The 14,561-nt window shown below is 32.4% G+C and overlaps 2 protein-coding genes across 4 annotated transcripts in view; one reads left to right on the top strand and one right to left on the bottom strand.

Moving 5' to 3' along the window:
- Nucleotides 1-1,733, top strand: part of LOC136029567 (dynein axonemal assembly factor 10-like) — a 32,921-nt gene extending 31,188 nt beyond the window's left edge. For all 3 annotated transcript variants that reach the window (XM_065708057.1, XM_065708056.1, XM_065708058.1), the window contains exon 6: nucleotides 1,513-1,733. In XM_065708057.1, the coding sequence (XP_065564129.1) occupies nucleotides 1,513-1,678 (166 nt within the window). In that variant the 3' untranslated portion in view covers nucleotides 1,679-1,733. The remainder of the gene's footprint in view (nucleotides 1-1,512) is intronic.
- Nucleotides 1,734-3,829: 2,096 nt separating this feature from the next.
- Nucleotides 3,830-12,078, bottom strand: LOC136029569 (uncharacterized). Its single transcript, XM_065708059.1, has 2 exons — nucleotides 11,781-12,078; nucleotides 3,830-4,882 (listed from the first exon to the last, which is right to left on the bottom strand). Exons 1-2 carry the CDS (start codon nucleotides 12,021-12,023, stop codon nucleotides 4,607-4,609), a joined length of 519 nt encoding a protein of 172 aa, XP_065564131.1. The 5' UTR covers nucleotides 12,024-12,078; the 3' UTR covers nucleotides 3,830-4,606.
- Between the last annotated feature and the right edge of the window lie 2,483 nt (nucleotides 12,079-14,561).

Below are 14,561 nucleotides of genomic sequence, written 5' to 3'. Positions count from 1 at the left end.
TTTGCCTGTGGTATGATTTCCATGGGGGGGGTAAAGCCTAGGCCCATTACATTATAGTTTCTGAATAACCATGTGTTGAAAACGGTAAAACATATATATGCTTTCACTGCTGGAGTAAGGAAGGTTGAAGTGTCCCAGGGAGGGCTAGATTTTGTCTACTAATGCGTCCAAGCCTGACATGATTGCTTATCCGACAAGCTTGAAACGATATGGATTCGACGTCGAATAAGTTACGCCTCCTAACCCCGGAAACTGCAGGATAAGCAAGAATATCTCACGTCATGTGTAAATAAAAATTCAACCTTTCGAAAACAGAACAATGTGTAAAATTATCTGCAGAGAACAAAAAAGGACATTAAAAAAAAATGTAAATAACTTCTGTTCACAATTGGGTACACGTGACTATTGATTACACGTTACTTATTCATCATAGCTTTTCAGAAAACAAGTCTCGAACCAGCATTTGTTGTTATATATAAGAGATTACATCCGTGGAATCAGTGCTAAGCCAATAAGCCATCCTAGGACCATTAGGCATATTAATATTTGATCCCATGGCAACCATGCACAGAGCCTACCGACATATTCAGAACTATGACCTGAAGCCTTGCTTCACTTACCTTTATTTGAGGCTATTCAGCGGTTACAACATTATAAAAGTAGTATTATAAACTTATGAATTTACTTCAGTTTTGTCTGACACTTTGTAATCATTATCTCCTCAAATGATTTATAACACGTTATCATGCTTTAATAATGCTGTAGTTGACAAATAGTTAAACAAACATTTTATGGTATTATAATTTTGTACTAAGTATTTTTCAGTGTATATTTTAATAAAAATCTTGCACGAAAATTAAATTGCTACATGTGAAATGTAAACACTCATAAATAGAAAAGGCTATAGCATAGATGAAGATGCTATGCAAGTACTTTAGGACAACACGCTTCTGTATCACTTATTTAGTTTTAAACGTATCCTCTTAAATTGTATAAAATATAATATTTTTATTCGGCATAAATTTCCTCTTTTTTTTTTTCTTTTTTTTTTTATTGAATCAGGATGTCACAAATATTTTGGGAAGTATCCATTTCACACCAAAGGTTTTGTACATTCACCATACTATTCTCTCTATTATCAAAGATTTGGTACAAATTTGGGTACCTTCGTTACGTCAAAATTTGAATTTCACATAGCAATATTTCCAGGAAAGCTCATGTAGTCAAGGCCATTTCCGGGGAGGGGGGTAGACGGGTTTAACCCCCCTCCTCCGAAATGTCTATCCGGCTCGTAAAAACGTAACAAAAATGAATATAAGCGAGTTTTTAATGTGCTTTTTGTAATCTCCCCGGAAAAATAGTCCTGGATACGACTCTGCATGTATTTACTATTTGGAAGATTTCTTTAATATGAGAGAAGCTCTTGACCCCTTAGGCCCTATACTCACGCTTTCAAAGTTCCAAGTTTTAATCTTATCTAAAAGATCTTATTTAAGAGATAAATTATTTCAGGCGACAGAGGTCGGAGGATGAGGAGCATTTTGAGTTATTGGAAGAAGGAGTAGTTACCGATCAGCCGATTACATCTTTTGACTGGAATTCAAGAAGGAAGGGGCTGGCAGCCTGTACTAGCTTTAACGAGACTCTGAAAGTAATCCAGTTTACAAAATTTGATTGAAGTTCTGAGAATGTAAAATTTTTATACCATTTTAAACTAAATTAATCGACATGTTTCCCTTGTTTAGATTAATGATAATATTGTATGAAAAAATGATATTTGTTAACTATTCAGAACATATTCAAGAATTTTGATCAAAATTTAAGATCAAGAAAACCAGTTTCATAGCCACAAAAGAAAAGTGACGGGTGACAGAATGCATTGGACTTATATAATTTGGGCTATATATTTGCACATTAGGAGGGGTTGGGGGTAAATTATAGCGGGTCTGCATGCAATATGTTTTAGCTATATTTATTCTGCATGTTATGAAGCAAGAATTGTTTTCTAACTTCATGCTGTCCAAATTCCATTCTGTCAAACTTAACAAGTATTGTAGCTATGAAATATGAAACCGATTTTTGCAGATCTACAGATCAAAATTCTTGAGTGTGTTCTGAATAATTAACAAGTACCGAAAAAATGCATTATCCTATCAAGATATCTACTTATGTAGCTAAGCGTAATAGTCCTGTTAGAAATGCTTAGTTGGTTTGAAAAATATTAGAAGCATCACTTGAATTATTAAAATTCAAAAATTTAAACTCAAAAAGAGAAGAAAACCAATGCAAAGAGTTTCGACATCGCCCTCTTTTGTAAAAAAAAAGTTTAATTATATATCACTTCCCCGGAATATTACGATTCAAATAATTTTGAAATGAAGTTATCCCTTCATTTCTTCTTGCAATTATCCAAACTAGTCTTCTTAGTAATTCTTCTTAGGTCTTGTTAACTACTTAATGCTAATTAAGTAATTACTTGATTTTATTAGTAAATAATTAACAACTTAGTTTCTCTAAATTGTTGTAGTCATTCTTTTGATCTAAGACACGTTTCGAGAGAGATTGAAACGCGAACCCGACAGACAAGTCTTGTTCGTTTTTTTTTTAGTCCTGTCGACACGGGCAATTTGTTTATTTTACTAGAATTCATCTGTGTGTTAAAAAGTAGCCCTAATCCCCACCTCCCGTGTATGTCCTTGTCGATATTATATTTAAGTTGTCCCCTTTCTCTCCCTTTAAATCCCTAGTAAAATGTTTTGTATTCTAGCTAGCTAAAACTAACTGTATTAATAATTTTAAAATTATTTTCCAATTTTATTTTATTAATTTTTATCGTAATTTGGTTTATTCTAGATAAGCATAATGATTTTTCCGAAGAGCTAAAAACAAAATTACAGGTGAATTTAGTACAAAGAAACAATGAAAATTAAAAAGCTACGAAATTAAATCAAATTTTATGAACTGCTCTATATTTACCGTCGATTTTTCATAAACTCGACCATAAAAGTGTTAAAATGAAGTTTTTAAAGTGTCTATAACCTAACTCATGTTTGACAATAAATTAAAAAAAAAAAATGTGCACCTTTTCTAGAAAAAAAAACGGAATAGGATAAATTTTAGCAAATTAAATTATCAAAATAATGATTTGCAAGATCGAAAGTTTCCCTTGGAGGTTGGATTGGGTCGAAAACAAAAGAGAATTCTAAGACCATCATTTGATTTTTCCAGGGGAGGAGGTCCTAGACAAATCTCAGGGGGAGGGCTTCACCCCATCCAGGTGTGATTACAACTGGTATTGGTGTCTAAAAAGAACGCTGTTTTTTATTGTTGTTTTTTTTTGTAGAATATGGCAGAATTACATTAGCATGTCCAAGATAAATAACGTTCAGACTTATGTTTAAAAACTAATACGTGATTTTCATTTCACATTTTTATGTCGCCATCACTACTTAAAACTTTTTGAAAAATTAGGAGGAAAATTTTAGATAGTATATCTGATATCTCTCTAATAACATGAAATCCCTACATCCGTATTTTCTACCTTTAAAAGTCAAATACTGGTTTTGTCACATGTAATATATGTCTGCTGAAGATGATTTCAGTACAATATAATAGATTATGTCAGTCTTCTATAATAAGTTGCTCTTTCAAAATAAAGCCCTTTCTACATTGAACTTAGACGATTATGGACCCTAATTTTAATATTTTAATGCTACTTACATTTTCCATGAAAGTTAAACTCTTATAAAAACCGTTTTAACGTGAGCCCAAAGGCGCTACTAACGGGATAACGGCGCTACTAACCCCTTCAAAAATATTTAGACCAGTCGCTAATTCTTGTAATTTATTTTTGCACTGAAATTACAATATATTCATATATTGCACTGTCCAATATAATGTATAGCGCAATATATTGCACTGAAATCCATTTCATATTATACTTAGCGTGGAAAGAAGAAGCATTGACAATTGAAAACGAACAATTTTAAATCTTTTCAAATTGATCCAAAAAAAAAAAAAAAAAAAAAAAAATATCAAGCAACAATAAATATACTCCATATAATAGAAGTAAATTTGATAAATGTTCTTTCAAAGCTTATTTTAAGTAGTTGCACTTTGCACAGGGACATAGCTTCAATTTTCTTGGGAGGAAACACCGATTAATTAATTAATTAATTAAACACCGATTTAATTCAGGTCACTGAATTGTTCTCAAAGCTCTGTGCTGAGTTTTGTTTTTGCTTTTAGAGATTCGTAACTTTGCGATTCGTAACTTGCGATCAAACGTGCGTTTGATCGCATTTCATTAACAAAATTTTGATTATGACAAACTTTAATTTATTTTTATACTAATCGATTAATTAAACGATACCATGTTTGGGTCGTGCCTATGATAATGATATTTTGTCGAGTGTTGCAATATGGCAATCCAAATGAAAAACGGAGCATAAAACATAAACTTGAACTTCTTTGAAACGTGCTGATTATGGCTTAAAATACAAGCTGGAATTCTACAATACAACCATGCGTTTAAACAATCACTCAAACTATTAAGGAACTACGCACTAGTAAAAAATATATTGCCATTAATAAAATTAGCAGTTCATTATAGGCTAGTTTGTCTCATAGTACATGTCCGAATATCAAATGGGGAAGAGCTATCATTCACAATAGCTTCGGATTCAGTGGCAGCTGGCTCGTCATACACATTTTCTTCATAGTCTGTTTCATCAGCTTCATCAAAATCAAAGCTATTATAGTAGTCGGAGTCAGATATATTTGAACAGTTTGATTCACTAAGGCTCTGCCTAAGATCTTGGATTCGTTCATGCACAGACCATAGATGGCAGAGCAGTTGCATATCCATTTGTCTCAATTTGGCCTAGAAAATTGCGAATTTGGTGAGTCCTATAAGGGTAGATACTATTATTACTGCTAATAACTCACTAAAGCACCAATGAGGTCATTCAGCTACGCACACTCTTCCTCCACCCTAATCATACAAAGCCTCCCTCTTTACACTCTGCAAAGAAGTTCCCATTTCCTTTAAATTGTTCCTTGCGACCTCCTTCCACCTTGTTGGGGGACAACATGCTTTTCGTTTGACCCTAGACAGATGGCCAAAAACGACCTTTCTCTATTTAAAGCCCAATAAAGCGGGATAGAACCACATATTTCACATAGTTTACTGTTTGATGTTCAGTCAGACGGGTCCCTGGAAGGGGATTTTTTTTACAATTTGAAGCAAATTAAAAAAAAAATTAATAGACACTGTCAAAGCCGTATCCAGGCGGGGGGAGGGGGTAACGGGTTTGAACCTCCTCCCCGAAATGTTAGTCCAACTCGTAAAAACGTAAAAAAAAAGAATATAAATAAATTTTGGATGCGTTTTTTCATTTTATTTCTACCCCCCCCCCCCCACCGAAATAATTATTTTGTAACCCCCCCAAAAAAAAAAAGAAAACTAGATACGGCCCTGGACACTGGATAATAGGCCTATTTCAATTCGATTTCAGCACCACCCTGGTGCTGGTATGCCTGTATCATTTTCCGTTGAAAAAACTGTAATAAAAGGAATGGCTATCACAAGCCCCGAAGGGCCAAATTCAAATTTCGAGAACAAAAACATAGAAAAAGTTTAAAATAATGAAAAAACTTAAAGCTGGCTAAAGAATGCAAAATTAAATTAACAGAGTGAATAAATCATTCATAAACCATTATTTGAAACTGTCATATTATCAAATTCGTCAATAAAATATAAGTATGTATTTACATGTGTCACAACATGTCAAATGATTAAAATCAAGTAGAACTCAATAAAATATGTATTTATGAAAAAAATATCAAACTTCTAGAAGGAACCAACTTATTTACTTTCTTACAAAAAAATAATTCAAAAAGTCAGATCTAAATTCTCTCTTCCTTGACACTACTGATGAGTTTACTGCCAACACAAAATAGGAATTACTGTCATCAAAGTTTCTCTATTTGTAATCGATTCCAATTCATATCAACAGAGCTGCCAATTCACGAAAAATTTCACCTGCAGAAAATACTCCCCGGAAAATACCCTATCGACCCCACCACAATTACTCCCGCGTAAAATAGCCCCCCTCTCCAGAAATCATATCCCCCCTCCGATAAAATATCCTCTCAGAAGGTACCTCCGGAAAATACCCCCCCTCTGTGAAATACCCCCCCCCCCTAACGGAAAATACCCACACCCCCCACCTTGTGGAAAATACCTCCCAATAAATACCGCCCCCACGAAATACACCTCCTCCCGTAGAAAATAAGGCTTTCCAAATTTTGAGAATTTGAGCTTTTTTCGCAAGAAGAAGGAATTTTGGTACTTTTGTATTATACGCCACTCACTCAAGTTTACGTCGTATAAAAATCGAGGAAAACGGTTTCTTCGTTAGTTTCTTTCAGGTTGGTGCGAGACAAGACAAAGACAAGTGACAGAATAGATGGGAAATATATAAATTGGGGCACAGGGTTGTTTTCAGTCGTCTTTAATTAAGATACGAAAAGTTTTTCTTGTATCTTAATTAAAAAATTATCTTGTTAACAATCAAGAATTGAAGAGAAGTATATATTTCATGGAGTCACTAAAAAACTAAGCTGTAGGTTAATTTTATTAATTATAAAATTATTCAGCGCTTCAGAATATTAGTTGTCGACTTACCTGCAAAAACATGTTTTCGGAAAGAATAATTGTCCAACTTTGTTATATTTATCCTTTCCAAATATTTATTTTAAAAAAGTACCACTTTTACTACTTGACTTGTATCACATAAAGCAAAAATATGAAATTCACTGTTTCGCTTCAGAAACGAAGAAAGGGAATGCAGACCTGACAAATTCAAGTGCAAAAAACGACTTGTATCGAAATATTAACCAAGTTTAATTAAACCAAGTATTTTGGACAACCAGTTATTAACTTGGTTTTTAACAACCAAAAGAAAAATCGCAGGAAAGTCTGGTTTTCAGATATGAATGGACCTAAGGCTGAGACAGGTGGAAAAAAAAATGTTTTCACTTTGGTCTACTGAAAAAATTGCAGTTAACAACGTTGTAAACATTTTGGTGCACTTGGTACTTTAAAAACAAAATGAGTCTTAGAAATATACAACAAATCGCAGAATTCATATGCTGATGGTGACCTGGCACGATTCGCTGATATGAAAGATTTGCTGGTTACGTAAGAGATGAGGTTGATGGTATGTAAGAAATTACGTAAACTGAGAAGAACTTTAATCATCACACAAAAAAAAAACAAATCATCAAAAGTTTGTTTATACCCATTTTGTTACGTTTTTAAGAATCGGACCAGCATTTCAGGGGGGGGGGTCAAACCCCCTATCCCCCCTTAGATACGGCCTTGGCTGTTATATTGGGAATTGCTTAGCTAAGATGAGCCATGATATTTCATTTCAGAACTAAAACTAATTTGAATTACATCGAGGGTAATTTTTGAAGCATTTACTTTCCCCAAGACTCTTGAGAGGATTACCTTATCTCGTCCATTTCAAACTTTTTTAGTTTATATTGCCAAATCATTTAGACTTGATTGTGCTGTCTTGTCATAACTTCTAGAGCTTCGACAAGAGATCCGAATAATTGACAGAAAACTATAAGCGGACGCCAGCCCGAAAAATCTTTTAAAAAAAAATTGTATTTTCGCGTTTGGTCCAGACAGAGATATTCTGTTTTAATGACACCTACATCATCAGAATTTTGTTTTTTGGATTAAATGGAGCCGAATTTCTTTGTAAAATTAAGGAAAGGGGAGTCCCTAAAATAAGGGGGTTATGTTTGAGGGTTTTCCAGCAGGCATGCTGGAACATTTTCAGAGATGGCCTTTTCCTGAACTTTAAAAAGAAAATACTACATTTCTGACACCAAAATGAAACTTTTTAGCCACCTGGCTCCATCTTAGGTTTATTCATATCGGAAAACCAGGATTTTCTACGGTTTTTCCTTTGGTTGTAACAAACCAAGTTGATATTTCGATACAAGTCATTTTTTGCACTTGAATATGTCATATCTGAATTTCGGTTCTTGGTTTCTATAGCGAAACAATGAATTCAATATTTCTGCTTTATGTGATACAAGTCAAGAAATAAAAGTGATACATTTTTAAAATAAATACTTGGAAGGGATAAATACAACAAAATGGTCTTTCCAAAACAATGTTCTTGCAAGAAAGTCAACACCAGGTAATCTGAAGCGTTGAATAATTTTAATAATAAACAAACCAATACATAGCTTAGATTTTTAGATATTCCATGAAATATATACTTCTTTTCAATTCCTGTTTATTAACAAGATGCTAGGGCTAGCCTAACATAATTTTATTCATCCAATCACTATCCTTTTATCCAGTTTGCTGCAGATTAATGGTTGTGTTTGCAATGCTACAACATCAACCAAAACAAAATAAAATCAACCAAAAACAAGATATTAGTTTAGTAACTTAGTTAGTTTAGTAAACAAGATAGTTAGTAACTTAGTGTACCAAGGACAGTGAAACTCAAACCTGTTTATTTAAATTGGTTAAGTTTTTGTGTAGCTTTCCTTTGAACATGAATGACTGAATATGTTCTTTCAACATGTAGAAACTTGTTACAACTTAAGAAAGTGTAGCTTTCCTTTGAACATGAATAACTGAATATCCTTTCTGCATATTCTACTATCTGTTGTCTGCATATTCTTTTCCATAAGATTTGAACACAACAAAATTTCCCTTGTATATACAACCTTGTAATTCAAAAAAGGAGGATAGAACAATGAATAAATTCTTGTTAAGACGTCCAATAAAGCAAGAAGGATGTAGCTCCTTCTGCAAAAGAACGAGACAGAAAAATAAACAAATTCTTGCTGAATCTACTTTCAGGAAAGGAAAGTTACAATCAGGAAAGTTGCACTTTCTACAACTCTATGATGATATATTTTTTTCGCTCTAATCTCTAATCTGACAGCCTCTCTCAAAGAGTGACTACTCCGACATCTATATTTTATTTTCGCTTCACACACGTTCTTTATTCTTAGACTTGGCGCCCATGAGTGTAAAAAAATAAGAAATCAAGAACTTTTTCGTTAAAAATGGAATTCCCGATTTAATCCAAATGTTTTAACACATGTATGGTTGTGTAATTTTCCACTTAACTAGTTTAAAGCATTAAATTCTATTTTCTTGGTATTTTAGGAATTTTCCGTGTTATGCAACTCATGAAATCTGATGTTTCGAATATTCGGAATGTTCAGTCCCTTAACACTGATTTTTTTTTTTTTTTATTGCTTGCTTCTCACCGAATCCAATAAAAACTCGCATAAGAACCATGCGAATTTTGTATATAGGCCTTTGTATTCAGTGTTAAATGCCTTTACGGCTTATACATAGTTTGCTTGCGAAACTACTGTTTAGCAATTAGATTTATTTTTTTAAATATTACATATTTTCTATATATATATATATATATATATATATATATATATATATATATATATATATATATATATATATATATATATATATATATATATATATATATATATATATATATATATATATATATATATATATATGTATATATATATATATATATGTATATATGTATATATATATATCTATCTATATAAAAATAAGTTGTCTGTCTGTGGATGTGTCAGGTGACGTCACCTGAAAAAACTGGATCAGGTGACGTCAAAACTGAAAAAACTAAAAAAAGGCAAAAACTACAAAAAAAACTAAAAACTAATAAAAAAAATAAAAAAGCTAAAAAACTAAAAAAACTAAAAAAAGGCAAAAACTACAAAAAAAACTAAAAACTAATAAAAAAGCTAAAAAACTAAAAAAACTAAAAAAAGGCAAAAACTACAAAAAAAACTAAAAACTAATAAAAAAAATAAAAAAGCTAAAAAACTAAAAAAACTATAAAGGTAAAAACCAATAAAAAACTAAAAAAAAAACTGAAAAAACTAAAAAAAGGCAGAAACTACAAAAAAAAACTAAAAACTAATAAAAAAAGTAAAAAAGCTAAAAAACTAAAAAAACTAAAAAAACTAAAAAAAGGTAAAAAACTAAAAAAAATAAAAAATAAAAAAAAAACTAAAAAAAAGGAAAAAACTGAAAAATAAGCTAAAATAAAGGTAAAAACCAATAAAAAACTAAAAAGAAAAAAAGGAAAAAACTAATAAATGACGACACTCAAAGAGAAAGCGACCAGGACAAAAGAAATGTTCGATTAGCAATCAACAAAGCACCGGGACACAGGGAGTATAAATGACGACCAGGACATAAGTAAAAAAAAAAAACTATCTATATATATAAAAATAAGTTGTCTGTGGATCTGTGGATCGTGGATCAGGTGACGTCACCTGAAAAAACTGGATCAGGTGACGTCAAAACTGAAAAAACTAAAAAAAGGCAAAAACTACAAAAAAAAACTAAAAACTAATAAAAAAAATAAAAAAGCTAAAAAACTAAAAAAACTAAAAAAAGGCAAAAACTACAAAAAAAACTAAAAACTAATAAAAAAGCTAAAAAACTAAAAAAACTAAAAAAAAGGCAAAAACTACAAAAAAAACTAAAAACTAATAAAAAAAATAAAAAAGCTAAAAAACTAAAAAAACTAAAAAAACTAAAAAAAAGGTAAAAAACTAAAAAAAATAAAAACTAAAAAAACTAAAAAAAAGGAAAAAACTGAAAAATAAGCTAAAATAAAGGTAAAAACCAATAAAAAACTAAAAAAAAAACTGAAAAAACTAAAAAAAGGCAAAAACTACAAAAAAACTAAAAACTAATAAAAAAAGTAAAAAAGCTAAAAAACTAAAAAAACTAAAAAAACTAAAAAAACTAAAAATATAAATGACGACCGGGACACAGGGACACAACTACAACGGGGACACCGGGGGAAACAGGGGGATATAAATGACGACCGGGACGAAAAAACTAAAAAGAAAAAAAAACTAAAAACTAATAAAAAAACTAAAAAATCTAAAAATCTAAATAAGCTAAAAAAGAAAAAAAAAGGAAAAAAATAAAGGAGAAAAACAAAACTAAAAAACGAATGTATATACAGACCGGGACACCGGGATACAAATGACGACCGGGACACAGGGAATATAAATGACGACCGGGACACAGGGACACAACTACAACGGGGACACCGGGGGAAACAGGGGGATGTAAATGACGACCGGGACACCGGGACAGGGAATGGTCGATTAGCAATCACCATCAACAAAGCTCAAGGGCAATCATTAGAATCATGAGGTATAGATCTGAATACAGATTGTTTTCCCATGGACCATTATATGTTGCATGTTCAAGAGTCGGTAAACCTGACAATCTATTTATATGCAAAGACAATGGGACAGCAAAGAATGTTGTATATTCGCAAGTTTTACGTAGTTAAAACCATATATATATATATATCTATCTATATTCACAGGTGGGACATAGGGACACAACTACAATGGCGCGTAACTATTATGGCGCGTAACGACTTACGCGCGCGGGGGGGCTGTAAGATGTAAAGAATTAGAATTAGTAAATGCTGGAATTAGTAAAGAATTAGTAAAGACGTAGAATTAGTAAAGATGAATTAGTAAATCAGTAAAGATGTAAAGAATTAGAATTAGTAAATGCTAGAATTAGTAAATGCTAGAATTAGTAAAGACGTAGAATTGCAGCTCAGTGCGAGATTCGCATTACAATTGCAAACTTCAAACTAACTAAAAACCAGGCATAAATAAGTTTCATTTAAAATTACCATTTCTTTCTTCAGGACGCTCAATTGCTGGCCCATTAAACTATTTCTTCTTAATGGGGTTGTTGAACTTCCCTCTTCATCAACTACAGAAGAAACTGAAAGACTACCCAGACTGGAGTTTAATTCATCAAAAGAGAAAACAGGAGGTGGATGCGGAGGCCTTCTTCCAGGAGTTCCTTCTCTACTCGGAGTACTTCTTGGACTTGAAGTGGGGGTATTCTGAGCAGCTCCATTGAAGCGCATATAATTTACAAGACTTTTGGGGATGGGCGGAAGTGTAGATATTTGGGTTTTATCAGAATCTGTCAAAAGAAAAAAAAATTCATGACAAAATCACACAAGCATTAATAAACGTGGCCTTCTGCCATACTTTCAGGAAAGTTTCATCTTTCTTTGTTTTATGGCATATTTTTTAAGCCTTAAGAGGTTTATGACACCACTTCCCCTCAAATGGGATCTCTAGCAAAAATGAATATTTACTTCTATTAGTACACAAGCAGGTGCTTAGACTACAAGGTATGTGGGTCTTGGCCGCACACTCCTAAAATATTAAATATTTTTACGATTGCTCCAGTAATTTTGTATATTTTTTGGGTTGTCACTTATTTTCTGGTGGCAATTTTTTAAGTTAAAGCCCCTTCAGTTCCCAATCAGGAAAATATTATGCGTTAGTGTTAAGTATAAATAATTTATACTTAACTAAAGGTACTAAGTATAAATAATTTGAGTTATTTAAAAAAAAATATAGCCTACCTAACCGTGACTATTGTTTTTAAGAGAAGAAGCATTGCAACAGGATCCCATTCAGGGTAATGGGTTACATAATTTTCTATTCTAAGTAGTTACATTACGTATGACCTTTTAAATTTAAACAAGTCCTTTCCGCGCTAGGCTAAAGTAAAAATACATAAAATCATCCTATTCATCGTCTAAATTCATTAGAATCATCGCAATGATTTATTCAGTTCAGAAGCAAGTTAAAAATGTGGAATACAGATGAAGATTAAAGCTCCGATCCAGCACGAAAAAGTTCAAGATATATTGATCCAGAAATTCCATTTCAATTTTTCATATTGCAACTAAGGACAAAATTTCCTCCATGAGATTACACAACGCAACGTACATTCTTGAGTTATGCTAGGGCAAAGGCTCTACAGCATAGTGTGAGAGGACCATAAAGGTAATTCTTAGAAATTAGAAATTTCGAGTATCAATCGTGTCTTCTACACGTCCTTTTTTCAACTTGTGGTCCCTGGTCCATTTCAACCTCTAAACTCTCCATGGAATGACATAACTTTGGACGAAATAACCCCTGACCCAAAATATATATTAAAAAAAAAACAATTAACTGTAAGTTTTCACTATACAGTTGAAACAAGCAATTTATTTTGGGGTATTATATTTTATTTATTTGTTTCCTGAATCTTGAGGAAAGCCCCCCCCCCTCCATTCGTATGTTCCTGTGCACATAGGTAAACTTTTAGCCAGTTGTTTCGTTACTCACCACGTTAAAAATGTGAAGGGGTCAATTAGCTTGTCTAGCCCCCAGGCAGGAAAGGCAAATGTCACTTGGAGATCTTCAGAAATTGTTCGAACATAATTCCAAAAAGAATTCCCTCTAATTAGTTAAAACATCAAAAGAAGAGATAACTTGTGAGAAATAAGTAAAATCGTAGGATTGGGGGGGTCTAAAATCGTTTGACTCTGAGGAGAGCTGAGACTTCGAGATGATCAAAAGTACTTGTAAAATATAAAAAAAATCTTGAATTAACGAGTCTTCGTTAATTCATTTCATTCTGGGGACAGCTGAAACTTCGAGATGATCAAAAGTACTAGCAAAATAAATAAATAAATCTTGAACTAACGAGTCTTCGTCTTGAAAATCTCTAATGAGCGGATGCCAAATAAACGTCCGCTCACGAGGGATATGATTTTTAGAAGAAACTTCCTATTTGTAAGTTGGCTTAAACCGAGTGCATAAGATGAGGATCTCCTTTTTTTACATTTGTATACATGTGAATTTCAAAAGCCCTGATGATGTATACACAAAAAAAAAGTACACGAAATAAGTAAATCACCAACGGAACAAATTACAAAGCACACATAAACGGAATACAAAGCAAAAAATACCTAATCTCTACAAAATAATTTAAGCTTTATCGTCTTTCTAAGGATTTATCTACATATATACATGGATTCCAGTTATTGTCGTTGGGTTACAACATTGAGCAATGTCAGGAAGCTGCAAGTAAGTCTCCTATAAGTATTTTCCCCTGAAACTACAAAGCACTCCCGTAGAAAATGGTCCAAATTTTCACCACCCCCCCCCCTTACTAAAGGGAAAAGCATACCTCCTTTCAGAAATCACTCTCTTGTGATTTCTGATATTCAATAGAAAATTCAAGCCCTCTGGAGAGGAAGTACTCCCATCCAGATTGTTCAGCTATTTTATCTTTCCTTCTTTATTATATATAAATACCTCGGTTCTCATTTACAATTTCATTATTCTTAAGCAGATATCTGCAAAGTAGTTTGTTAGAAAAAAGCGAAAAACAGGTTTTTTTTACAAAAATTTGTTTGGACCTAAGGTCATTTTATCTCTATGTGAAAAATAATACCTTAAAAAAAGAGTTAATACAAAAATTGGTGGCAAAGCGATGTCGATTCTTGAAATAAGGCTTTATATACAAGAGTTTTTCCGAATTTTGTTTTTCCGAATTTTGAGGAGAAATGTCCCTGTGTTATTAACTTAACTTATCCAAATTAAACTGACGTTACCCC

Source organism: Artemia franciscana, chromosome 7 (genome assembly GCF_032884065.1).
Source record: "Artemia franciscana chromosome 7, ASM3288406v1, whole genome shotgun sequence".
Classification (NCBI taxonomy): domain Eukaryota; kingdom Metazoa; phylum Arthropoda; class Branchiopoda; order Anostraca; family Artemiidae; genus Artemia; species Artemia franciscana.
Note: the sequence above shows the minus strand (reverse complement) of the source record. Positions and strands in the feature narration are given on the sequence as shown.

Excerpts from the sequence above, each read along its gene's own strand:
- LOC136029569 (XM_065708059.1), bottom strand. The coding sequence starts at position 12,023 with ATGCGCTTCAATGGAGCTGCTCAGAATACCCCCACTTCAAGTCCAAGA. Across the intron at positions 4,883-11,780 it reads GCGTCCTGAAGAAAGAAATG|GCCAAATTGAGACAAATGGA; the intron begins GTAATTTTAAAT and ends GCAATTTTCTAG.